The sequence below is a fragment of the Rhinopithecus roxellana genome, chromosome 1 (genome assembly GCF_007565055.1).
Source record: "Rhinopithecus roxellana isolate Shanxi Qingling chromosome 1, ASM756505v1, whole genome shotgun sequence".
Taxonomy (NCBI): Eukaryota; Metazoa; Chordata; class Mammalia; order Primates; family Cercopithecidae; genus Rhinopithecus; species Rhinopithecus roxellana.
In genome coordinates this window covers 84,636,503-84,664,161 of record NC_044549.1, presented here as the reverse complement: position 1 = coordinate 84,664,161, position 27,659 = coordinate 84,636,503, and the positions used below count along the sequence as shown (strand labels likewise).

The 27,659-nt window shown below is 41.0% G+C and overlaps 1 protein-coding gene across 14 annotated transcripts in view; it reads left to right on the top strand.

Annotated features, from left to right (window-relative positions):
- CADPS (calcium dependent secretion activator) overlaps positions 1–27,659 on the top strand; it is a 492,502-nt gene that overhangs the window by 199,342 nt on the left and 265,501 nt on the right. For all 14 annotated transcript variants that reach the window (XM_030927221.1, XM_030927190.1, XM_030927201.1 and 11 more), the window contains one exon: positions 23,118–23,198. In XM_030927221.1, the coding sequence (XP_030783081.1) occupies positions 23,118–23,198 (81 nt within the window). The remainder of the gene's footprint in view (positions 1–23,117; positions 23,199–27,659) is intronic.

The window sequence follows — 27,659 nt, the reverse complement described above, 5'->3', positions numbered from 1 at the left end:
GTCAGGAATGTCTATCTGTATGTGTGCCTGAGTGTGTATTGCCAGGTCAAATTAGGAACTCAAAATTTTGTTTTTGCTCAATTTCAGTAAGTTTCCTTAGTCGAAGTTTTGGAGTGAAATCACCACTCCCAGTTTTCATCTAATTCAGAGGTCTCTGTTGCACTGTGCCTTGTTTGCTTTTGTGGAAGCAAAGTAGGTGTGCTGTGAATTTCAATAGTTATCAAATGGGTGAATCCCTTACTGTCTTTCATTGATAGCAGAATTTTCAACTCTATGAAATCAAAGTAGTAAAATCAATCTACTTTGATTGTGAACTATAAGTTCAGGGACAGAGTTTCCCTCACAGTGAGCTGCATAGTCTTAACCAACCATAGACTTTTCTTACAGTTCCTTTCACTTCTATCAGGAAGAGAGAATTCTCCTCCAGCATTTTTCTCAGATGAGTCTGAAAGCCCCTTTCCCAGAAACCCTCTAGTAAATGTCATCTTGCATCTGATTGGTGCATGTACTTTGTACTAAAGTATCCTGTCCCTAATTCCATTACTGTGACCAGGTGCACAGAATCTGCTGAATGGCTTAAACCAGGGAAGATACTCACCTAGAACTGAGGATGGGTTCAGCTTTCCCCAAAGTGCATAGGCCACATGAGAAATGGTGGATATGGATTGAAATTTAGGATATTTTTACAAAGGAAAATGGAGAAAAGGATGTTTAGTTGAATCTTGGATGTGCCCTTTACTCGGGCAAGTCTCTTAAACCCCCTAACCATTAATGTTCTCATCTGAATTGAGGATAAAAAATCTTTCTTTCCCCAGTAACAGTGAGTACATTCAGTGTCCACATCTTAGTTTGCAATATCCTTCTCCCATAAAAACAGCCAGGGCTCCTTGTTTGAAATGGCTGATTCTAGGGCTGGGGTACTCAATACAGAAGCTGAGCCTGGATCATCATTAGAGCCAAAAAGTTGAAAAGTGCTCCAAAAAATCTCCCCAAATGATGGGCATGTGTCAAGGGGACCTGGGAGCCAACAGAAAGAATTCTCAATGCCCAAACTTGAGCAAGAAATTGAATAATATACTGAGTTATAACTCAAAATATAAAATAAACTTTCCTAAGTCCATACTGTAATAAATAATTGGTTGAATTAGTAAATTAGAAAGGAGACAGAAATGGAAAACAAAGTTCCCATTCGAATGAATTCCAAGTAAGTAGATATACCCCAAAGACGTGGAGCAAAACTTGCCCCATAAGTTTGGACTCTCTGTAGTGACTTACTTCAAAGAAAGCAGTATAGAGTGGGAGGAGAGAAAAAGTAACTGTACAGTAAAGAAATCTGGAAACCTTTGCCTTAGCCAGGTGATCAGGTTTGCTATCAGTGAGAAGTCATGTTGACGGCATATACCTTTGATTTGATGTATTGAGAATGGCTCTTCACTTCTGTAGTCTTCGTCCCCCAAACCCATAAATAAACCTAACCACGAGAAAAACTCTAGACAAACCCAAATCAAGGGACATTCAACAAAATACCTGACCAGTACTCAAAACTGTCAAGGTCATCAAATGCAAAGAAAGTCTGAGAAACTGTCACAGCCCAACGAGTTTGAGACATGATAACAAAATGTAATATGGTGTCCTTAATGGGATCCTGGAACAGAGAAAGGATGCCAGAAAAAAATCTAATGAGGTCCAAATAAATTAAGGACTTTAGTTAATAATGGAGTATCAATGTTTGTTCATATGTTTTGACTAATGTACCGTGGTAATGTGAGATGTTAACAAGAAGGACTGCTGGGCGTGGGATAGACAGGAACTTTCTGTACTATCTTTGCTACTTTTCTGTAAATCTAAAATGATTCTAAAACAGCTGATTTAATAAAAAAAAAAAAGAATCTTTTTTACAGAATTGTAATCACAAATGAGCCTTGTATGCTATAAAGTGCCCAGCCTATGCATGGTAGGCACTTTTTATATTTAGTTGGTTTGGCCACCATTGGCAATAGCTATATTCACTCTTAACCCTTCCGATTCATCCTCTGCATGAGCCAGAATGATGTTTATGTAATGCTCATCTGAACTTCTCATCCATCCTCCCAACATGTCTCACCCTAATCTCTAGCTTTACATTTTTCAATGACGTCTTATTGCTTCTAGCATGTTCATAGCGACGCTTAGCTTTCCCATGACCTACAAGACCCCACACACAACTTGGCCCTGCCTGCCTTCCCAGACCATCCCCATTTCACTCTCCTCACCCTTACTCCAGCCACACTGACTTGCTTCCAACATTTCCTCTGGCCAGAGGCCCTTAAGACATGCTATTCCTGTCTGAATTGCTCTTCAGTACTCTTTGCCTGGTTAACCTCTATTTATCTTTAGTTCCCAATTCAAGAGCTGCTAAGCCAGACGTCTTTCACAGAATCTTGTTTTCATCCTTTGCAGCAATTATCTCTTAATAAGTTTACATTAATGTACATGGTTTTTTGATTAATGTTTGCATTCCTCACTAGATTATCAATTCCATGAGGAAAAAACAGATTCTTGCTCTTTCTATGCTCTTCATTGTATTCTCAGGACCTGTACCTTGTCTGGAACAGTCTGTGCTTAATAAACATTTGGAGAAAAACGGGAAAGGAGAAGGAAGGAAAGAAGAAACTGCCTCTGGTACCATCCTTTTTAGAAACTGGTTATTTTCTAGAGATCCAGATCTCTTAAATAAGGATTCTGAAATGTTAAACTAGTTTCCTGACCTCTCAGCTTCCAATTCTGTTCAGTAGCAAAGTGAGGGAGAATATTAAAATGGACTAGTTTGAAAATCCTGTCACTCACTGAACACTAGAGATTTCACAGATGACTTTTGAAGCACTAAAATTTAGAGTGGGAAGAAAGTGCTTGCAGAAGATGTACACAAGGCAGTCATGAGTAGTTAGCATCTCTAGTGCTTTTTGGGCTTCCTTGCAAGAATTCCCAATTAAGCTCCAGTCCATTCTGGCATTTTCTGGTCATTTAGTGATTCACTGCTTCCTAGGGGTGTAGATTCCCTGTACTAAAGTAGAATAAACAGTGAAAAAAAATAGCTCTTGCACTTATCCTTAATTTCCAAAAAAAGTGGAGTTCTTTCTTTGATTCCAGAAATATTTGTATTGCGGTACAGTCACAGAATCTGTGGACTGTGAAATAGGATTCCAATTACTTAAGAAGGAAGGCTCCACCTTTCCAAATTGTCTCTGTCCCTTGTGCTGCCAAAAATTACTCACTAGCATTTCCTTTGATGATTTTCTTACTGCCTTTGAATTTGTTAGTTAATAAGGCAGCCTGACAATAAATACTTCATAATGCATCAACAGATACAAACACTATGTGTATCTTTTGTCATGATTTTCCCACAAATGAGGTCCTCTGAAGAACAAAATGCCTGAAGTGCCGTTTTCTCCCTCAGTTTCCATCCACACCCAGCACCCTTTGTTTTCCCCTACCTGTTACAGAAGTCACTCTGAAATAAAATGTAGAATAAAGTGGAGGAATCTTGGGGATGATGTAGACATGTTATAGTCATCGAGTCAGTGACTGGAGAACCTGAACTCTTCAAAATGACTCTCTGTAACAAGGCCCCTGAGGGACTGCATTACATGGGAATCCAGTGTAGGTTTTGTTCATGTAGACTTGTCAAACAACAAAAATCTTGCCCACCATTTGTTTCTTTCTTCTAGGGCCTATGAAGATCAAGAGAGAAGCCAGTTATAGTTTCTGCCCTCAGAAGTTTCTAGTCTTGTAGGAGGATTAGATGTGTATGCAAATAATAACAACATCAAGGTAGAACAAAGTGAGGGCTAGTGGAAGGGCAATAGAAAGAAGATCCATTTTCTTCTTTCTTTCCACTACTACCATTTATTGAAACTTTAACACAGACCAGGCCCTGTGCCAGTCTCTAAGGTTATGATGCTGAGCAAAAGCCATGGAATGTATACCCTAATGGAGAAACAGACGTCAATCAGGTGACCACACCAACAGATGTACAATTACAAACTAACCTGGGTTCTGTGATGGAGAGGGCATGGTTTTTTTGAAAGTCTTTGAGAAGAGTCTGAGAGAGACAAGCTGTGGTGAAAAGCCTGCCCTAGGGCAGAAGGATGGCAGGTGCCAACTTACAGAAGAGTAGGGGAAGAGCCTGTTAGACAGGGCAACAGCACATCGGAGGTGGGTTCTGAAGCCAGGAGATCCTAATCATGCGGAGATGAGTTCCCAGCCAAGAAAACTGTGTCAGCAAAGACAAGGAAGCGGAAAGCACGGAGCAGGGTGGGTGAAACATCAAATGGTCAATTCAGCAGGATCACAGGGAACATGGCGGGAGTGGAGGCTGGAAAGGTGGGCGCTGAGCCTAGACCATAAAGAACCAGAATACATCCTCATCATTTTTAAAGATTGCCTCGTGGAATCCACGTTTTCAGAACCTCTCAGGGCTGTAGTATAGGAATGAGCCTCTAAACTTGCACCACCACCACCAATATTGTCACTATTTCACACAGAGAAAATCTTGCTTTCATAGTTTTGTATTATGAGCATCTGGATGGTACTTCCATTTTTAAAAGAGCTACACTGCTTTTTTTAAAATTGAAAATCATCTTCATGGACAGTGGGAGACAGGACCAGATGTGTGCTTTAGATCAATCTGTGGCAGTGGAAGATAGGAGGCAGGGGGACAAGTTGAGCCACTATCACAGTAGTCCAGGGGAGCCATGTTAAAGGGCTGAAGTAAGGAAGAAATAGGTAATAAAGAGAAAGACACAAATGTATGAAGAGCTGCCAGACAGAGGAGGACAGGAGAGCATTTGGCAAATGATTAGATGTGTGTGACAATGAGAGAAGAAAGTCAAGGAGATGCTGAGGTTTCAGGCCTAAGTGCCTGGAAGAGCCAAAGCCGTTTATAACAATAGATAATTCTGCCTGAGAGCCAGCTTGGGGTAGGGTGGGCCGATGTGTTCACTTCATCTGTATGATTTCACTGAATCCTCATACCAGCCCAAAGAGGAAGGCACTGTGCTTACCCCATTTTTCAGGAAAGGAAATTAGGCTTATAGACATGAAGCCACTTTTTCAAGCACAGAATTTCCAAATGGCTGACACAACTTGGCTCTTAGCCATTGTGCATTATATCTCACCTGGACAATTTCTGCAGCTGCTCAACTTTTTTTTCCTTGCCTACTCTCCGTCTTCCACTGCCCCCAGAGTAATCCAGAACACAAACCTGATTATGGTACTCCTTTCCTCAGTAACCTTTAATGGCTCCCCATTGCCTGTAGAGGTAGTTTTCTATTTTTAGAGGTATGTAACAGTTTTTTTAAAAGGAAAGTTTATGGAAGGATCTTGGCATAAATTATAATTAATTTATCAATGATTCTGCACTCAGTGGAGGACAAATATGAGACAGCCTTATTTTTTTCCAGTTTTTACCTTCAGCATTGCTGTGCCAGAACTCCCTCTTCCATCTCCTAATGACTCCTTATATAGACTTCTTAGCTTTCCAGTCACTTTCAAAAACACGGTCTCATTTACAATGTCAATTTTATATCCAACTTAAAGCTCATCACGTCCCTGCCTCTTCTGTGACTAGCTTTTCCAGGGTCAATGCAGGGAGTTGAAAAGTCGTGGGCAGTGCTGAGGGGAAAAGGCAAAGTTCATTTTACTTAACTGGGCTGGTGACTGTGATCTCCTCTCCAGTTGTTTCACTACCTCTCCATTGGTCTCACTGTGTGGTGGCAGCTAAGTGCTGGTGCTCTCATGAGAGACATGGATGAGTTACTTGGGAGCCCATCAGTGGGAGCCCCTACTCTTAGGGAGATATTCATGAGCTTCCTGTCTTCCAACCACACATAAGCTCCCATCTCTGGGACTTCTTTTTAGAGCTTCCTATAGCTGGGATTCCCTGGGCCAGCATCCACCTCTAGGATGAAGCTCCAGTAAGATGGCCCTAGTTCAGCTACAATACCTTCCTCAGTGTGCATTTGACCCATAAGAAACCCACACAACTTTGACACACCAAATAGTGGCAGTAGAAATAGAGCCACAAGTACCTCACTCCAGCTGGCTGTCTCCCTCCAATTCTTTGTGTTTTAGATCTGCTCAACTAGACACAAGGGCAGGTCAACCAGCTGGCTGCAAAGCAGACTTCCAACAGAACCAAGAAAACAAGATGCTCCTTTTTTTCCAGAATCCCAATCTCTAAAGGTTATTTTCTTGAAGGGAAGCAACAGGAAGCACCACAGGTGGAGTAAAGAAAAGTCACAGCAATCTCCTTTCTCAGGCTAATGCCTTGGGAACCCTGAGGGATTTCTTTTTCTTTCTAACCGGTCCCTCTCCTTTCCTTTCACAGTTTTCTTCTCATATACAACTGGTGAGGAAAGTCACTGGAATGATGACTGGGGATAGTAGGGCCAGGCTGGACACCTTTTAATAAGCCCTGGAGGGTATGACTTTTCCTCCAAAATTTATGTCTCCAATTCCTGAACACCAGGAAGAATTCCATTCAACACCCTGCTGCAGAAGTATCCTGAGGTCAACACGGTTTCTCTTTTGCAATTTTGTTCATGTAAAAATTATGTGTAATAATATGCATGCATTTAGGCTTAAAACATTTTTTAGCAGGGAAAGAATGCTATAAACCTGGGGCCCAGAAATCTCAACTTCTCCACCACTTATCAGGGAAGAGAAACTGGTTTAAGACGTTCTTCTGTAAAATGAATTCATTGCAATTTCTTTCTTCTATACAAGATAAGTGTGGTTTCTCATTCTAGTGAAAAAAAAATTTTCTGAGAAACACAGATGTTAGATTCAAGCATTAATTTTTTTCTTCCTTATGAAATAGTGACATTAGCAAACCTAAAAAGTTAACTAAAAATGGAATTTAGTGAGAAAGGAGGGCAATATATTTTGCCTTACTGGAAAAAGAGTGGGGATTTTCTACTTTTATCTTAAAGTGAAGTAAATAATGAAATAGTATGATTACCTTCTAGAAACCTCCTCTTTGCCCCTACTTCTACCCCAACCCCAGATTTTCTGCCTCTCTTGTTCTGATTCTGTTCTGTGCAGCAGCTCAGGCTTTTAAATCAAGGAGAGGGGATTGTGTGTTGGCATGACCCTTTCCCTACAAGCAACAGGTTGAGGGTGTGGTTTGTGAGGGTGTGGTTTGTGAGTGTGTCGGGATCAGCATCCATGTGACAGAATATTAGAAGACAGTGAATGTTTCCAGTCACTCTACTGCAGCTGTCTCCTGGAATAAGGAGACTTGCGACATAAATATGCATACAACACGGGGTCAGCAAGACCCCAGTAGTTTAACCCCTGTGTAAGATATTACACACCTCAGTGAAAAAAAAACTCCAAAGCAGAATTCCAAAAATACCTGTCTGGATTGTTCTTGCAAATGTGGTGCCTTCTTGAACAAATTTTTTCACCACATATGAACTGTCAAAATTCTCATTCTTATCTCTTTTCTTCCTCAAATTATTTTAGATCTCAGCCCAGCTGGTAATACTGGGAAGGGTTTAACAGCTAGAGGATTAACATTATGAAGTTAAGCCTCCATGTCAGTGTAGTAATGTTCTCTTTGCCCCCATAATCAAATGTTGTCAGGGGCAAACATCTTACTTTCCTGAGGTCAGCATCTACAGCAGGGTTTCTCAGCCTCAGTACCAATGACATTTTAAGCTGGATAATTCCTTGTTGCAGGGACTGTCTTGTGCATTGCATGGTGTTGAACAGCACCCCTGGTCTCTACCCACTATTGGCAGTGGCACCTCTCTCCTTCCATTGTAACAACCCAAAATGTCTCTAGACTTTACCAAATGTCTCCTAGGGACAAAATTGCTCCCCCTTCCTTATCCAAATGACAACTGCTGAGAACTTACAGAGATCATAGAATTTTGTAAGAAAAATCCCAATCTGAGCTAGTTTCAAATCTAAACCTTTGTGGGGTTTTTTTGGTTTTGGGGGGTTTGTAGTTGTTGTTGTTTTGGTTTTTTGTTTTTGGTGCTAGTGGTGAGGAGGAAGGTGAAGAGACTGGTTAATGGAGACTTGACCCCTTTGTCTTATAAATTGTGATGGCTAATGTCACAGTTTATGAAGACTGTTTCCTGAATTTCTGCAACTCTGCTTCTCTGATAAGAAACTGAAGGTTGCCATGAAATTAATCACTCTAGCGGGGTTTGCAGAGGGAGGTATAGCTCCAACCCTTGGCTGTTCTCCAGTGTTGGCCAGTATAAATTGCCAGTGCCTGTTGATTTAGAGATTAATTATTAATGATAAGCTTATGAATTTTTCAGAATTTTCTCCCCTTGGGGTGCATGTCTGACTTCATATCAGGATCCAACCCTCCTGCATCAAAGCCCCAGCCTGTCACCCAGGGCGTTATCTTGTTCCATGCAGGCTGGCTGCATATGTTGACTCTAAATTTTTTAATCAGCCATTTTCCAACTCAACTGCACATGTCAGGCTGTAGAGACAGAATCTATTAAGCACTGTCAGAAACTAGCAGGGGCCTTGTGGCATCATGATTTGATATCTCTATGGCAGAATTTCACAATAAAAAATTCAAAGGAGTACGCAGTTTGCTGAAACGTCAGCAACATGCCCACAGGACTTAAAAGGAGGTGAAACACCATCAACAACAGCAATAATAATCTCTGAACAGTCCTTTCAACTTCTGGAAGAATTTTCACATCTATTTAGGTATCTGATTTTCCCCAAACCCTATACTTTTAGATCACCCACTTATTTTTATGAAATAAAATGAATAGGTATCTGATCCTATCATCCTTAATCAATTGAGTTGATAATGATGACCATTATGGGTTGAATGATAAAAGCATAGATAATTTTTCAATTTTAAAAAATCACGTAGATCATCTTAGGATATTGAGAATTCCCTATTACATGGAGGATAAAATATTTGTAGGCATTCACTCAATAAATATATATTGAACACCTCTTTTGTGTCAGGTACTTGCTGAGATATTAACCTGAAAATCATTTGGGTTTCACTTCATCTTAAAGCCATTTCTCAAAAATGTATTTTTCCACTCTCTTACCTTACAATGCAAAAACCATTCTTGTTGAAAGGCATCATTTTACAAATCAATTCTGTGTCTAGGAATGTTAGCATAAAAGGACAGCGTATTGATCTGATATATATATTTGCTATTGCTTTTTAAAAACACAATTGCCATCATCGTACATTTACTTTCTTGTGAAAGCAAGTTCCTTTTGTAAAGGTGGTTACTTAAGGTTCCTGGATACGTTTTTGTTCCTTCTGAGATTTTACAGTAATTGGGGTAGGAGGAGAGGAGAGATTTGCTATAATCACTACAGAATGTTTTCTCCGAAGACCCTAAAAAGCATGTTCTTAGCTTTTGGAATATGAAAGGGCAACATAATCAGGTGAACTACCTAATCTTAAAAACAGTTTCACAGAGGATTAGCCTGGTGTCTGGATTATAAATACAATTTCAAGACATGAGAAGTCATCTGTCTTGATGGTGGTTTACCATTTAAAGTGTTTCTCAGGCTGGGAACTTGTAGATACATTAGAAGTAAATTAGATTACGAGACCCTAGGGCCACCTTAATTGGAACTTCCCCAGTGCTGAATGTGTGTATTGCAACCAATATTGTTTTAATTTATACTTGTTAAAATACTGCTTATTTGCAGGTTTCTCTCTCAGAGGAGATTACTACTTTCTTCTATTTCCCTCCTTTAAGCCAAGGTCATATTTGCCTTTCACAATGCAAATTAAATTATGTTACACCATGTTCACTTGAGTTAATTTAAACTCAAGCTAAGTTTAAATTAAATGTAGACATGTCCACATAGGCCAGGCAAACTACAGAATCAAGCAATTTCTAGATTTTCAAATAAATTCTATATTTTAAGCACTTTAACCAGAATCTACAATCTTTTTGAGGCAGACACACTAATGCTTATAAAATATTTTATGTATTTTTTTTTTCATTTTCTAACTTTCTTTGCAGTTAGGTTAGGGCCATATGATTAGTTTCAGCAAACTGGCTTTGAATCCTCCGTGTTGTGTTTTCCCTGTCACACTGAGCCCAAAAGCCACATATTGAGGTAGCAGAGTCACACAATGGTGGTGCTTCCATGTGCTTCAATCCCTGAGTGATTCTGTGGAAGAGAGTCACCCATACTTGGCACTGGGTAAGTAGAGTAAGCAAGAAATAAATGCTTATTGTGTTAAGCAACTGAGATTTCAGGATTAACTTGTTACCATGGAATACATTAACCTATCATAATTAATTGATTTTTCCCTTATAAATTTATTTTTCAATATTTATTTTGTTTTCAGTATAATACATGATTATCCTTGCTTCTGATTGACATGGGGTTATGGACCTCAGCTTCATCAAACATATAAAATCTACTTCCAACTTCTTAAATATAGTGAGAGTAGGCATATATATAGTCCAACAAATAAGAACTATCTCATGTGTTAGAGTAGATGATACCCTGATACCTTTGTGCATTTGCACACAATGCAGTATATTATAAGCAGGACATACTTGATAAATGCCAATAATGTAATTTTGGGTTTTTTAGTTCATTCTTTTTCTCCCATCTGTTGGAGAATTTGGCTGCTTACTCTTTTTAATACCACCTCCTTTTCTTAAGCACAGATACTTTTAAAAGAACTAATAAAAAAAATCTACTTGGTTATGGATTTGATACCGGGAACAAACTGTTCCTTTGACAGGTCTTAATCAAGGTGAAACTCACCCTTTTTAAATATTTTTGACTTTGAACAATGGCAACCCCACAGTAGACATACTCTTCAGAGCAGGCAAAATGAGATAATGATATATGTGGGTAGACTTATGAATAGACCCAGTTTCCACCAGCTACTGTTTAATGATCAGCCTGGGACTGGAAATTAAGCACATCTTATATTTGTGACATGTTGCTCAAAGGAAACAGTGGTGCATGTGACAGTTCTCAAGTACCCTGGAAATGTTTTAATTTAATTAATTCACCTCAGTTTTAATTGACATGGGCAGCTCTGTGATTTACAGCTCTGAATGCTTTTTACTATTTGAGAGCTTTCTTACACACCTGCCCACACACACACACCACTCACCTGCATGCACATACACATTCACTAAAGCCATAATTGCAGAAGCTGGAAAACTCAATTTCATTTTGACCTTGCGAGTGATTTTTTTTTTTTTTTAATTATACTTTAAGTTCTAGGGTACATGTGCATAACGTGCAGGTTTGTTACATATGTATACTTATGCCATGTTGGTGTGCTGCACCCATCAACTCGTCAGCACCCATCAATTCATCATTTATATCATGTATAACTCCCCAATGCAATCCCTCCCTCCTCCCCCCTCCCCCCTCCCCATGATAGGCCCCAGTGCGTGATGTTGCGAGTAATTTTATACTGTGCTATCAGTGCTTGAAAATGAGGTTCCCTTCTCCTTAAAATAAAGAGCAGGTATTTTTTTAGCAAAAGCATTCGATTTGATTAGAGGCATTTTAAATATCACTGGATGTTTTCCTGGACTTCCTGTTGAGCACATTATTTCACCATTTATAAAATGCTTTTTACCATGACTTGATGCTGCTTAAAGAGTAAAATTATTTAACAGTACAAAAAGGCATTTTATTTCCTGTAATGTTTATGTAAAAATATCCAGAGAATATAATCCCCTCTGGCTTGTTTTGAAAAAGTGAACATTACCCATCAAATCAACTACCCAAACTAAATTTCAGAAATTAGCAAAAACTAAATTCAAAAAGGAATGGCAATGAAAATAATTATTTAAATATATGTAATGTTTTACTAGGTTGAAAAAAATAACTCTTCTTTTTGTTGAAAGAATTCTGAAAGTTATCAAGTTCTGTGTTTATCCTGCTTTTACAGTTAGTAACATAATGCCTGAAACAAGGCAAGTGTTTAGTGAATATTTTTAAATGGTTAGTTGAATACTAATATTTCCAATTTCCAGGTGAGGAAGCAGAGACTCCCAGAGTTTAACTGGTTCACACCTCTATTATTCACACCACTTTAGTCAGTTATTCTCTGTCCTTTCTGCACTTAAATACTCACTTTCATTTACTCATTCAACAGAATTTAATAAGTTTAAACCATTTGCGTTCAGATTTCTGTTTAGGTCATGATTTGAGCACCTATTAAGTGTCAGACACCACACTAAGTGCCTGGAAAAACATCTCATTAACTCCTCAAAACATCCCTGCTACATAGATGTTATTGTCTCTATCTCAAATTTAACTATGCAAATATTTCTTACTCCCTTACCATACATCAGTTATTGGCTATTTTTATAATGAGCAAGACAGACAAGGTCTTTGCCAAAGGCACTTACAGTCTTGCACAGAACATGCCAAGAAGCAAATCACACAAATGTGATGGGAGTGATAAAACAGGAGATTCAGGCTGTTAGGGTGGCCTAGAAGAGGTGACCTTGGCTGAGACCAAGAAGGCTCCTAAGGTAGTAATATTGAGACTAGACTTTCGGTTAATGATTTACTCTTAACCAGACAAAGATGACAGAGGGCCAGGTGCAGTGGCTCACATCTGTAATCCCAGCACTCTAGGAGGCCCATGTGGGAGTCTGAGGCTAGGGTTTCAAGACCAGCCTGGGCAACATAGCATGACCCCATCTCTACAAAAAATACAAAAATCAGCTGGACATGATGATGCTTGTAATCCCAGCTAGTCAGGAGGCTGTCGTGGAAGAATCACTTCAGCCCAGCAGGTCAAGGCTGCAGTGAGCTATGATCTCAACATTGCATTCCAGCCTAGGCAACAAAGAAAGACCCTGTCTCGGGGGGAGAAAAATGATGACAGAAGAGGAAAGAGAATTCACATTGACCAGGGGCCAAGCAAGAGTATGTCATGCTTGCAAACCTAGAAGTACAGAATGGTCTGAACCTAGAGAACAAGACAGAGTGGTGGGAGATGAGCCTGGAAAGCTGTGCAGGAGCCAGATGGCAACAACTCTCAAAGCTTTGCTAAGGATCTCAGGCTCCTACTACCAAGGGAAATGGAACGTTATTGACAGGTCTTAAGCAGGAGAGTAACATGAGCAAATGCACGTTCCAAAACGATGAGCAGCCTGCCTTGCAGAGCATGAATTAAATTCTTGCTTCATGGCATGTGGTTCGCAGCATCAGCACCACCCAGGAGATGTTTAGAAGGATGAATTCTCAGTTGTCACCTCAAGCCTACTGAATCAAAACTCTCCCAGGGTGAGGCCCAGGACTCTGTGTTTTAACAAGTTCTCTGGTTGATTTTTATGGGCATCAAAGTTTGAGAACCACTGGATTTTGATAGAGGTTCTCAACCTTGGCTGCACATTGGAATCACTTGGAGGGTTTTTAAAAAATTGGCTGGGTGTGGTGGCTCACACTGTAATCCCAGCACTTTGAGAGGCTGAGGTGGGTGGATCACGAGGTCAAGAGATCGAGACCATCCTGGCCATCATGGTGAAATCCCATCTTTACTAAAAATAAAAATAAAAAAATTTTAAAAATTAGCCAGGCGTGGTGGCATGCACCTGTAGTCCCAGCTTCTTTGGAGGCTGAGGCAGGAGAATCACTTTAACTCGGGAGGCAGAGGTTGCAGTGAGCTGAGATCATACCACTGGCACTCCAGCCTGGTGACAGAGCGAGACTCTATGTCAAAACAAACAAACAAACAAACAAAAAATACCGCTGCCTGGGCCCCAACCCAGAATATCACATTTAGTTGGTCTGGGTGCAGCCTCAACATTAGGATTGCCTTTTATCTCTCTCTGGGGATTCAGATATGCAGCCAGGAGGGAGAACTGCTGTGTATCATAGGGAAGCAAGAGAGGATGAATGTGGAATTGGTGACTGAGGATGGAGATGATGGCAGCCTGGCTTAGGGAAGTGGATACACAGCATAGATGGATTCAAGAGATATTTAGGAGGTGACTGCACAGCTAGGAAGGGATAGACCAGGCATAGTCCCCTGCATTTTTCTTCACTAAACCACCTGCTTCCTCTATACCCTAGGGTTCAGCTGCCACATTCACACAGAAAGACAACACCCACTCTCTTCTTTGAATGGCTTCAGTTCCCTGTGTCTTCAGGATAGTGCAGGTGAATTGGACAGTCTCCCAGCCCCAGATATAAAGATCATTAAGATAATCCATTAAAAAAACACAGCTGCGTCCTCTATGCTGGATAAAAAACATAGTCTCTGGCCTCAATGGTACTAAATTATAGCCTTAACCTTGTAACCCATCATATTCGGGGCATCATGCTAAGTGCTTTATGAGTACTCTCTTCTTTCATTTTCATAACAAGCCTCTGCTGTTGGCATTGTTACTGTTAGGACTCCCACTTTGCAAATAAGGCCACAGACAGAGAGAGCTTAGTAGATTGTCCAATGTCACAGAGCTAGAAAGTGGCAGAGCAAGGATTTGAAGCCAGATCTGTTTCCAGCTCCTGGGTCTCTGACTACCATCTGCTATGGCTGCTCTGGAGTGGAAGAGAGAACTAAGGCATAGGTCACATAGAAAGCTTGCTAGCAATTCCTATAAAAGTGGGGTGATGCCTGTCTAAAGTAATCAAGGAGGGCTTCTTGAAGAAAGGCCTGAAGCCAAATTCTGAATAACATATCAGACTTGAAATAGTAGAAAGAAGAGGGGAGGTCATTTCAGGACTGCAGGGAAGATGGGGAAGACTGGTTGAGCACTACAGGATCATAAAGAACTGGATTGGTTTACTGTTTGGGTTTTTTTTTTTTTTTTTTTTTTTTTAATGTATTTGTTTGCTGCTTGCTCAGAAAATTGCTGCATTTGGAGCTCTTGGGTTATATTTACTGCATTGCCAGAAGCCAGCAAAGACATAAAACTGGTGACTCAAATGCAGGCAGGGTTCTCATTGGCTGGCAAAACTTGGGAGCTAAACCCTGCATTTTGCAATCAAGGAGAAGTACATTGTTCAGAATGGAAACTTTGACCTACTCAAGGTCTTCTCTTGGAGAGGAAATAAGGCATGATAAAGAAAGACATAAATGATCTTATTTTAGCTCTTCCACAAATTAGGTAGTATCATCTCCTTGGATGATTTTTTGTAAAAACAGAATGTAATTGACTGCATGGGAGACCAAACTCCATGTTCTTTCTACAAATAACCCTGAAACAGAGCCCTTAGTGAAGACTCGGATGGATGGCAAGGCTGCAGATTTCATCAGATTCTCTTCCAGTAATAATAATAGAGTTGTATACACCTACAATGTATTGAACCTCTGCTCTCTGAGAATATTTATTGTCATCTTTACAATAGTCCTTTGAAGTTATTATTTTAGTGTTGCAGCTATAGATGCTCCAAGAGGTTAAGCGTCTGGCCCTGATCACACAGTGAGTATGTGTCACAGGCAACATTAGATCTCAAGGTTTTCTGATTCTGAAATCTATGATTTTTTTTCTAAGGATTATTCCCTCTATCTCAAGCTAATTATCTCTGAAACCACAGGCAAACTACTTAACCTTTTAAAGCTTGGTTTCTTACCCAAGAGGGGAGGAAATCTATTATACTACTTTAAGTGCTACAGAATCAGAATTTGTGTAAGGGAGAATGTATGCAGGCTGTGGAATGCCAAGGACTAATGGCTGCTAAGATTTACTGAATGTAACTGCATGCCAAGAACTCTGCTAATTGTCATATGCATCCATCTTATTTAATCTCTTATCGATCCTGTGAGGTAGGTATTATCATTATTATTCCCATTTTAGAGTTAAAAGAGTTGAAAAAAAAATAAAAGCTAGGGCTCAGAGAGGTCCAATCACTTTCCTAGGATTGCTCAGCTTTAAAGTAGAAAGGCAAAGATTTGAACCTGGACAGTGGAGTGGGGGCACCTGCTGACCATGTTTTACATGCTCTACATTAAAGGTGGACACACAAGAGACGGGTTTAGGAGACGAGAGGAAGGAATTTGGAGGCAGCAGCCAGGCCTTGAATGCTGCAAAACAGCCACAGTTCAAACCCTAGAGCAGTCTTGTGGCAGGAGCTTGGGCACCCCCATCTCCTGGTTGGGAACTGACACTGTTCCAGCTGTAACTTTCCAGACTGCAGTGCACCAGGAAGGCAGCATTTGCTGGAGCAGCTTGTCTCTGAAGGAGGATAACAAAACATGGGGCTGTGGAGGAAAGGAGGGCCCTGCCAGCTGATGGGAGTGCTTTATGGGGAGGTGCCTCCACCCTCCTCTGCAGTGGCTCTTGGCAGCCTCCATCTCAGACACTAATCCCTGGGAACCCAGAGGGCACACTGGGAAGTAGAGAGAAAACAAAGTGAACAGATTGAGCTAAACCCAGGTCAGTAGGTGGCTTGCACTGCAGCTGCTTGTAGAGACCGCTGTCTCCACCCGCAAAGCCCAGAATAAGGAAAGATTTAGTCAGGAAAGAGACTGGTTATAGGCCAGCAAAGTTCAGTCTTTACCGATTTCTGCAGAGAATGGCACTTGCTGGAATGCAGCCACTAGGCAGCAATACAGAGCAAGGTAGAAGTGAGTTGATTGGGAATTTGGTCCCAGCCCTCACTGATCATTGTGCAACTGTGGGTAGGTCATTCTCCCTTTTTGGGTCACAGCTGATTAACTCAGTCCTGTAGCCAGTCATGCAGTCATTTTATTCATCTGCCAGGCATTTACCCAGAGCCCACTCTGTATTTGCCACTGTAATGTACAGGTAGCGCCTACATAAAGAGGTGCCAGGGATCCAGAGGTAAGCAAAATAACACCTATCCCTGCCCTTATGGAGCTTACAGCCTAGTAGGCAAACATCAAATCACATAAGTACATGTAAATTACGTGGTGATATATGTTAGTAAGGGAAAGGAAAAGGTGCTTAATTATAAGGAAAGACAGGAGAAATTCACAAATCTGGAGAGCAGAGCAGAGTTGCTGCAAAGCTGAAGGATGAAGGATAAGAAAGGGTTACCAGTCAAGGGAGAGATAAGGAAGAGTGCTCCAAGCATGTGCAAAAACCTGGCAGCAGGAGAAAGCTAGCCCTCCCAAAAGCCTGAGCAAAGTATCCAGTGGAGCATACTGAGGGAGGATGTGGTGCCCGACAAGGCTGCAGAGCTCAGCAGGGGGCCACACCCCCAGTCTGAGGTTACTACATTATCCCTGAAAATCCTTCCAGCCAGTCTGGATCACTAATCACTTTAGTTCTGAGACTGAAGTTGGTTCATTTACTCTGAGGCTGAGAACGATAGATTTTTCCAGAAAACAGAACCATTATTCAAATAATGCATAAAGTAATCTGCCTGTTTCTGTTTACATTTTCTATGTGTTTGAATCACATCCTCTCTTTGGTTGACCGAAGACTGCCTCTTGGCAGTGACACTGAAGACTTTGGAAGAGTCTAGTGTTGAAGTTGCCTCCTTATCATCATTAGCACAGGAGCACCAGAAAATTCAGGCATCCCTGGAGGTAGCTGGTACCCAAGGATGTCTCCCAGGTGCTCTGTCAAGGCCAATTCTCCAAGGCCTCTGAAGCTAATGAGGAGACTCCAGGCCCAGGGCCTGTGACAATTTCTTCATCACCCTAGAGGTCAGACAGGGCATTCCCAGGTGTGAATTCTTTTTTGCTGATACATAGACCTATTTGCATATTAGGATTGCTTCCTCCCTGTCTCCCCCACCCCCAAAATCTATCTTCAGACATGAGAAAAATGAAGCACACAGGAAAATTGCCTTGGTGAGCACATCCCAGAATGTGTTCCTGGGAACACATGATCAGATCCTTTTGGGAATGTGGGGCTGCATGAGGTTGCCTTGGTGTAGGATTTCTTGCTCGTGTGTGTTGTGTCTCCAGGAATGGGATAGAGTGAGTTTCCAGACTTTATTTGACCACAGAATCCTTTCTCATCGAGGATCTAGAGAACCTGCAGGACTGATATTCCCTAGAATATAACTTTGGGAAATACCAGTCTAGGCTTTTCAGATAATCCTGAAACATAATAGCTGAAACCTTGTCATTTCTCTCAGATGAAGGGACTGCACATTGAGAGGTCACGACTTTGGCTCAAGATCCCACAGCTAAAGGCAGACTAAGGATCAGAACACAGGTTCCTAACATTCATTCCAGGGTTCCAGGGTTCCCCACCCTGATCTGATTTCTTTCATAAACCATAAAGGCAGGGAGGAGAATTAACATCTGGTGACTTCTCATTCTAAAATAGGGGATAACTCTATAAACTTTTCTAAACTGTAGGACCTCTGTGTGCCAACACCTACCTCACCGGGTGCTTTGAATGTGTATCATCCAACTTAATCCTCATAACATGCCAGGGTAGGTATCTTTTCCCAGTTTTACAGATAAGGAAACTGAGGCTCAGAAAGGTTCAATTGCTTGTTCAATCCCTGTCAGTAATGAAATTGCAAAAACAAAAAAATAAAAGCCAAGATTGGAACCAAGTCAGTCTAACTTCCCTTGAACAATGCAGCACATATTGTCTTTTTGTCCTTTCAGACAGCTATGCAAGATAAAATGATGTCCGCTCTGCGAACATCCTCAGAGGAGGAAACTGAGGCGTGGTGAGGTTCAGAAACTTGACAAGGTTGCAGGGGTGCAACTCCACTCTGCTATATCTCAAGTCTGTGTTTAAATTGGCCCTACAATGACAGGACAGAGTTTTCATCTATGCGTTGATGAAAGAGTACCACCTGTGAGCTAGAGACAGTTGCCTCTGGTAGGCTTGAACTGATGGCTCAGGCAATACCTGTCTATACTTATGCAGTGCTGGACTTAGTTCTCCATCACTTTAAAGGAAAAGCCCGAGGAAATATTTCCCTTTGCTTGACTGACAAGTCAAAACAACCACATAGCCTCTGCTTGACCTCTTCTAGTAGGAAGATTATTTGTCTAATTAGGTAAAGAGCCTTTATGCACATGTACATTTCTGAACCCTAATGAGCTGTCAACGTGAAAGGCTTGCCCTTGGCTCGGTTCTCCAGCTGATCTTTCCTTTCCTCAGTGGAAAAGACCAGCGCAATAAACAGAACCTCGTTTCCATGGAAGCTCACTCTCTAACTTTTTCTTTCCAGTCCTTGAAAAGGTAATTATTTGATTTCTCTTTATATTTTGGGATTTCATACAGTGGAGCTGTCAAGCTCCTCACGCGAGGATGGCCTTCTCTATCATGCCAAGCTATTTTAGGGAGCTTCAGTTGCATTTCCCTTTTCATCCTCTCTTCAGATCATTAGCTGTCAGGCAGCAGTGGCCGCCTTCTGGTCACTCCTGCTAATTAAAGTCTAACAGAGCAAGGGGACTCGACCCCAGAGAAAGTAGGTGACAGAAAAACCAGGGAAATTTGTCAAAAATGGGAGCCTCTGATCACATAATTTCTGCTGCACAGACTGTCAGACCGAGACCCCACATTCACGCCAGTGAGGGACACTGTCCCATCTGGTACCTTCTCTTCTGAACCTTTGACGCCCCATTGTGGCCCATGTCAGAAATGCAGCCAACATGGACTGCTCTAAAATAACAACACAAGGAGCAGCAGCCACCATTCATGAGGGTTTGCTGCATGCCAAGCCATGGACTGAGCACTTTATATCCGTTGTCTCCGTTGATTCTCATGACAACCTCGGGTCTCATTAACCTGATTATTCAGATGAGAAGAGCTGGAGCACAGAGAGGTTAAGTAACTTGCCCAAGGTCACACAGCTACTAAGTGGCACAACCAGGATAAGGACACACCCATTGCTATTATTTCTTAGGAAGGAATCCAGCACTGCTACAGCCTCCCCAAAAGAAATGACAGAGGGTTGACATTTCTCTGCCCCCAGTGATGGCTCTATGGATAAAACTGGCACGTGTCTACAAGGAACAAAGTGAGGTTGCTGAGCTAGTTAACTGTCAGGATCAATTAAAAGAACCAAACAAGGCACTTAAGTATGAAGCCAACATAATGCAGAGCAAGAGTTCCAGTTTGAGGCAGAGCAGACTTGGCTTCAGGTGACTAGTACCACTTAACCAGATGTGTGATTTGGGGCATGTTCCTCTACCTTACCAAGACTCAGTTTCCTCATCTGTCAAATCGGGATAATGACACCAACCTTATAAAGTTGTTGTTTCACATGTGGAATTTTCCAAAATGTTCTGTGGAATGTTTGATTTTTGGTGGAATAACTGTGTAAAAGACAAGGTTAAATGCAGTTAAAAACAATTATTTACTCTAGAATTTCTCAAAGTCTTTATTATGCTGACATATTACTAATTTTCAAGAGGAATCTTCATTTCCTCACCCCAGAATCCTTTTTCGTGTGTGAATGCACATTAGCCTCTGTTTCTTGGTACCCTTTAGAAAAGGCTGTAAACAGGTTATAGGGTATTTGGTGTTTGGTGCAGGCGTCAATAAATGCTAATCCCTTCTTCTTTATGCCCAAATCATGTCTGTTATTGCTGGATTTAAGCTCCATGGAGTCAGGGACTTGTTCCTTTCTTATTCCAATATCTTGACATATCAAGATATTCCATAAAAATTTAATGAATGAATGAGTAAATTAGTGAACTAATGAATAAAAGAATAAATTAAGCTTAATGTAGACCTTGCCTACTCATCTTCATTACCAGCATTTTCTGCTGTTTCCAGTTGCCTTCTATGAAGCCAGTAGGAGAACCCAAATGCCTCTGGAAAATTTAGTAATGGAACTGGTTCTGTTGGGCTTTATTTTACCGCTTCTGTTTTAACCTGTATGAGCACCGTATCTTCTGATGAAATTCTCCTAATCAAATCATTTAGCTGTTAACCAACTTTAGCCAATAACCAAATCATTTTGCTGCTTCCCAGTGAAACAGTTGAACGTTTCATTTGCATATGTATTTTGAACAAGACATTTCTGAGTGTTCCCAGTGGATTTGCACTTAGAGCTGAAGAACTCTTGGGCTTCCCAAGGGAATAAAAAGAAATGCAACTCATTGGAGCCTAAAAACAGCACTGAGGACATTGTATTTCCCACATGCGTGTATCTGTCAACAAGTGGTTATTGGGATGGACCACTGGTCAGTCATGTGACTGCTTTTGGGTGGTGTGCTTTATGTTTGTTTAGAATAGAATTTCCAACTCATGTTCTATGAGCATTATGCAAAAAAAAATGAAAATTCTCGCTTCAGTTTAAAAATGGTTGCAATGGGGCCAGGCACAGTGGCTCACGCCTGTAATCCCAGTACTTTGGGAGGCCGAGGCAGGCATATCACGAGGTCAGGAGTTCGCAGGCCAACCTGGTGAAACCCCGTCTCTACTCAAAATACAAAAATTAGCTGGGCGCGATGGTGTACACCTGTAATCTCTGCTACTCGGGAGGCTGAGGCAGGGGAATTGCTTAAATCCAGGGGGCAGAGGTTGCAGTGAGCTGAGATCGCACCACTGCACTCCGGCCTGGGCAAGAGAGCAAGACTCAATCTTGGGGGAGAAAAAGTAAATAGTTGAGTTGGTCAAAGTCTAACAAATTTTCCAACTGCAGAGTTTCTCAAAGACTTTGTAACAGAACACCCTTTGGAAAATGCTGCCTTAGAATACCTAGCCAAATGCTGCAATCCAGTTTTCATGATCTAAGGACTAGTCCTTCTCCCAAACTGTGGAAAGGGGAAGATAAAGTGATGTGGTTCCTGAATTGAACAGGGTGATTAAAATGTATAGCATAAAGCCAGATGGATTTTCAATGTGTTTTGTAAAATAAACCAAAGAAGATTAATTATGATGCTTCAAAAGTATGACCATACATTTTCTAATGTTACTGTTCATATCATATTCCAAATAACTTATTTGCTATATTATTTCACAGCATAGGTGAGAATCTTTTTTTTTTTTTTTTTTTTTTTTTTTTTTTCGTTGGCAGGGAGCTTAAAACGTTCTTCTAAAATTGATTTTAGAAGAAAGGGACTTAGAAAACTCACATATTTCTTATGCTACTTTTTGTTTTGAATTAATATATACTAAAAAGAGGAATGAAAAACCAATTTATTTGAATGCCACTGTTCCTTAGTAAACTTTTCTGTGAATAAAATATAATTTGCTGAACAAGCAGACTCTATACAACTTGAAAAACAATGCTAGCTTTGCTTGGAAATAATAGTTTCAACTCATAAAATGGAAATGAGCAACTATGGCCTGCTACCTGTTGTAAATAAAATTTTATTAGAATACAGTGGGTCTCATTCACTTACAGCCCTTACATTCACTTATATATTATCTATACTTACATATTGTCTAGTGCTGTTTTCATCTGCAGGGGAGGAGTCGATTTATTGCAACAGAGATCTTATGGCCCTCAAAGCCTAAAGTTTTGAATATAGGGCCCTTTACAGAAATGTCTGCTAGTCCTTTCAAAGAGTCATAGAAATATGTAAAAGGGATGAAGACTACATAACTGACCCCTTTTCCTTTAGAGAGAGAAAAACTGAAAACAGAGAAGTTAAGGAATTGTCCAGGCTTATTTGTGCCTGAGTGTTCTGATCTTTATATCCAAATAGCTCTCATCATCAGGGAAGACAGGAATATATTTCAACTTAGATACCAACACCAGCTGATTGAAAGTAGCCATCTGCAGGGCTGGTTGAGGTCTCAGGGTTCAAAGAGAAGGAATGCAATGACTTATTACTCTTCCATGGTCCAGAGGTGGAGAGCAGCTGGACCCGTGTCATGTGTGCACTGGGGATATGCACTATGTCTGCTCCTGACATTTCTAATAGTTATATTGCCATCTCCTTCCTTGTACATCTGCCGTGTAAGCACTTTCTTCACTGGGCCAAAAAGAAGTGTGCATTGGGTCTTCATTAGAAACACTGCCCCCTAACAGTTCAGAAGAGATTCATGATTCTTTTTCAAGGTCATTCAAATGCCTGTCTTAGCAACTGCCTACCACATCATGCTCTGCCTGGAAGAATTAACTTGGGACCTCACTCAGACTGGATTTGTCGGTTACAAGAATTTTTTTGTAACTGAAATATGTCCATGGAGCACAGTGCAGGGGGTGTAATATGGAATGTCCTGAGTTTATTGGCATTTGTGACCCAAACTGAAAGTCTCAATGTCTGTGCTTTTGTGCAGCTGGACAATCCAGACGAGCAAGCAGCCCAGATCAGACGAGAGCTGGATGGACGTCTACAAATGGCAGACCAAATAGCCAGGGTAAGGAGATATCGGGGTTGTTTGCTGGGATCCAGGCCAAAGTCCCATTCAGGAAGCACACTGATTATTGACAGCCTCTAAAGGATAAAGCTGAGAAGCAGAGAGGAGGAAAGATGAGGACAATCACCCTCATTGGGCCTTCAACCCTCCTTTCTCAAGGCAAGCTCTCCCAGAGATACCTCATGCATTTCCTATGCTCCAGTGAATACCCAAGCTCAGACCTCCAACCTTCCTTCTGAGTTCAAGACTCATAGTTCCAACAGTCTACTGAACATTTCCACTTAAACATTTTCCTGGCATTTCAGGTTGAATGTGTTCAAAATCTAGCTCCTTGTCTTCTTCCTCCCACCCCACACACATAACTATATTTACTCCTCTTCTCGTGTTCTTTACCCAATCGCTGTGGATGAAACTTCCTAGCCATTGTCAATTTCTTCTTCCTCCCTGCAATGTTCCACACTCAATCAGCCACCCTGCCTCCAGTGACTGCCTCTTAAATGTGGGTCAGATCTCTTGACTGTTTTCCAGCCCTACTACTGGTGCTTTGATCCAGGCCCTCATCTTCAGCACCTGGATGTTACAATGGCCTCCTAATGGGTATCCCTGGCTCCAAATCCCCCATTTTCTATCCATTGTGCACACAGTTGCCATGCTAAAACTCATATATAAACATCTCAAAACAGAACGTCAAAATCCTTCAATAGATTCCCTCATTGCTCCTAGGGTAAAATCTAATCTCTTTAGAATGATATTCAAGACTCTTAACCAACAGGCTCTACCCTTTCATTTAACCTCACCTTGCACAACTTTCCCACCAGAACTCACCAGTCCAACTACAGAGAATGTCTCCCTCCGAATATACCAGACCCTTTCTGGGCTTGGTGTCTTTATACCCACTGGTGTCTTAACCTGGAGTAACCATTTTTCTCCCCTCCACTTAGCAAACTCACCTACTCAGCCTTCAGTACCTGACTTAAAACACCTTCTCCAAGAGCTTAGCAGTCAGTCCTTTCCATCTTTGTGCTCTCGTCAGACCACATATCAACCTTTATTATAGCAGCTCATTGAATGGTGATCATTCGTTTACATGTCTGAGTCTCCCAGTACATTGAACTCCTCAAGGGTTGAGGTTGTGTCTTACTGTTGATGACTACAGCTAAGTGTTATCTACCATTATTGCTATCCCTGCCATCTGTGATATTATTAATAGTAGTCATGCCAGTCATATTAGTTGAGTACTGATTCTGTGTCTAGCATGCTAAATGCTTCACATGTACCAACTCAGTCAATCCTCAAAACAGCCCTCCAAGGATATTTCAGTTATCATTCTTGATTTAGAGATGGGGAAGTCCAGGTTGAACCCACTGGGCACCGGCAAAGAGGTTGTGCCACACCCTAAGCTCAAGTCTGTCTGAATATCAGGGCTGGCACCAGCCTTCTCTTAGGTGCAAAATTTAAGCAGACCTCCGGTAATCAAAATAAGCAATATTTTAGTAAAGTATTTTTAAACTATAATTAATACCAAAAAATTCCATGAATAATAAAATATAAAAATTGTAAATAGCAACAGGCTCCTGCTGATTCCTACTGTATTCACAGGCCCTGTGTGCGTATGAGGGTGGGGGTTATTAGAAACAGCAGGGAGGGTGGGCACAAGGTAGAGCTTTTCTCTTTATGGAAAGAGGTCTCTCTGGACTTGGAGGTATAGAAAAGGATACTACTGGAGGAGAAGCCAGAGAGAGTCCAAGAAGCATCGAAATCCCCCTGTGCTTAAGCAGTTTTACTGAAATGTTTTGCATCTTGTTTTTGGACATCTTTAAAGTTTATAATCCAGTCAGCCTGGTGGCTAAAAATAGTATGCGCTTATGGATTTGGCTAAAAGTATTATAAAAGGTTATGTTTTAAAATACCACTTAATGTGAGGGTAAACATTAATAAAGCTTTAGAATTTACTTCTCCTGTAAAAATGTTTTCTACTGGTGGATTATCCAGAAAATGGAGGTCATTTTGTCTATTCATCTGCCTTTTAGAGAACGAGTATATTCCCAACTAATAAGTATTCATCCCATCTAAATAAAAATCACACACACCTCAGAAACAAGCTCATGGCACCTTTCATTTAGTTGCTTTGTTTACTTTAAGGCTTAACGTGGTAATGTGAGAAACTGGTGTTAGGCTGATTTTAATTTTTAATAGACCTTAGATGAGCCAAGATGCTCATCTCTGAATGGTAAATCAAAGAACTCTCTCCCCCAACTCCCACCACTAAATATTCTGAAGCTAAATGAGATATTTTTAACAATTTAGAACTAAGCATTCTTAGACAATGAAGTAGGCAATTAAAGTGGATCTTGATTATTATTTACAGAGCATGGAAAATGATTTCAGTATATACAGAGGGTCCTTGTATAGGGTATTGAGGGTTTCTATGAGATAGAGTGCCCTCTACTGTCTCCTGTTCTTTCAGAAATTGACTCTCTTCTGCAATGTTCATTCATGCCAGTGGCCCCCTTGCTATAGCTAAGTGGTCCTGGAGTGAGCTCTTCTTCACCCAAGTGGGACCAGTCACAATTTCCGGCCTGCCCTGGCCACACGTGATTGGTCCAGAAATGGAAACTTGATGCAAACTAAACCAATGAATCCCTCCGTAGGGCCTGTGGACTGTGAGTCAGCAAGGCTGTTGTCTTTCAGTGGTAGAAAGATACCTGTAGCAATATTCAATTCTTCCATATGGGGAAAAGATGATGAGAGAATAAAGCCAACACATAGAAACAGAGACAGTCTACACTGAGATGTCAAGGAGCCCTCAATCCTGAGGACATCCATTTAAGTCCCAGATTCTAATTATTCTTAAACTTCGGCCATGTATCTGCTTTTCCCTCAGTTTAGTCAGATCCCAAGAAAAATAAATTCTTCCCTGCCTAAACCAGCCTGGCTAATACTGATGAAAATTGTGAAATATCTCCTCCACTAAATGTTAAATAAAATATCAAGATCTCAAATATTGGCTAGTTCATGAAGAGATATTGAGACAAAGCACCTCTGCTTCTTTTCAGCATGCCCCGATTTTTCTATTTCCAGCATCAGTGAATTTTCGTGAGGATGTGCAATTCAACCCATATGGCTGAACGTCAGCTCCTGTAAATATCATAACCAGAAATTCCTGGATATAGATGTCATCCATCATATGTAATTCACTCTGTTCTCTGAATTAAAAGATGGGTAGAGCACTTTTGATTGCAAATAAGAGGCACCAACTCAAGCAAGCTTATGTAAAAGAGGAGATCAGAGATGGAGGAGTAGTTCACAGAGCCTGCAGAGAAACTACAGCCAGAACCCAGGAAAGAACAACCAGGACCTGCAGAGGGATCAGGACTCTCCCTGCATCTCCCATCTCCATGTGTCACATTTGTTATCATTTCTTTCTTATCCCCTGCAAATTCACAATGCTAAGAATCAGAACTCTCACTGGCCCAACTTGGTTCAAGGGCCAACCCCTGGTGCAGTTAACCAATCCACTGTGGAAAAGGGGTGAAGGTCTTGTTGAATACATGGATGCTGGGGATATATCATTTACGGTGAGGGTGGGAAGAAGTGGGACTGTGGGTGGAGTGGACATTATGAATTGGGAAACACTCCAGGTGTACCCAATAGTAATAACTATCACTTACCTAGTGTTTTCCTATGTGCCGGATACTCCTTTAAGCATTTCACATTTGAGAATCTAACCCTCCAACAACCTAATGAGAAAGATGCTATTATTATCCCCATTTCACAGATGAGGAGGCTAAAGCAGAGACATTAGAGAATCTGACCAGGGTCACTCAATGGCCAGAGTCTGCACTCTTAACCAGTATGCATACTATCATTACAAAATATCTTCACAAATATAGGCCCTCACTTTCCTCCTCATACCAATCCAAGGATCCATTATGCCCTTTACCCAGGCTTTTACTTTGCCTCATCCTGACCTCTCTCTCTGCTAATCAGTCCTTTATTAAATGTGTCAGTCAGACACTGGCTGTGCAGTTCACATAAAATCTCATTTAGACCCGTGATGAACAATCTTTGGCATTACATTAGTTCTCCCAAGTATAGGCAAATCAAGAAGTTTACATATGTTCAAGTTCACACAGCTAGCACACAGAAAACTGAGTTGTCTAATTCCACGTTTCATGCCATTTCTTTAGAATCCTCAGAAGAGAGGCAGGAATTTACTCCAGGACAGGACTCCCCACCATTCTTCACTCCCTGCTGGTTCCCCCTCCTGGAAACTGCTTTCTTTTCTCCACTAGAAGTTGTTGTGTGTTCCCTGCAGCTTATCCAGAAGCCCAAATGAAGCAGCAGCGTTAGGCAGATTTGGCTCCTAGAACTCAGAATCCTCTCTACTTTGATTTTTTTTTTGAATCTGGGAAAGATATTGTAGGGACCCTGGTTATTTTGCCAGTAGCATCCTCATCA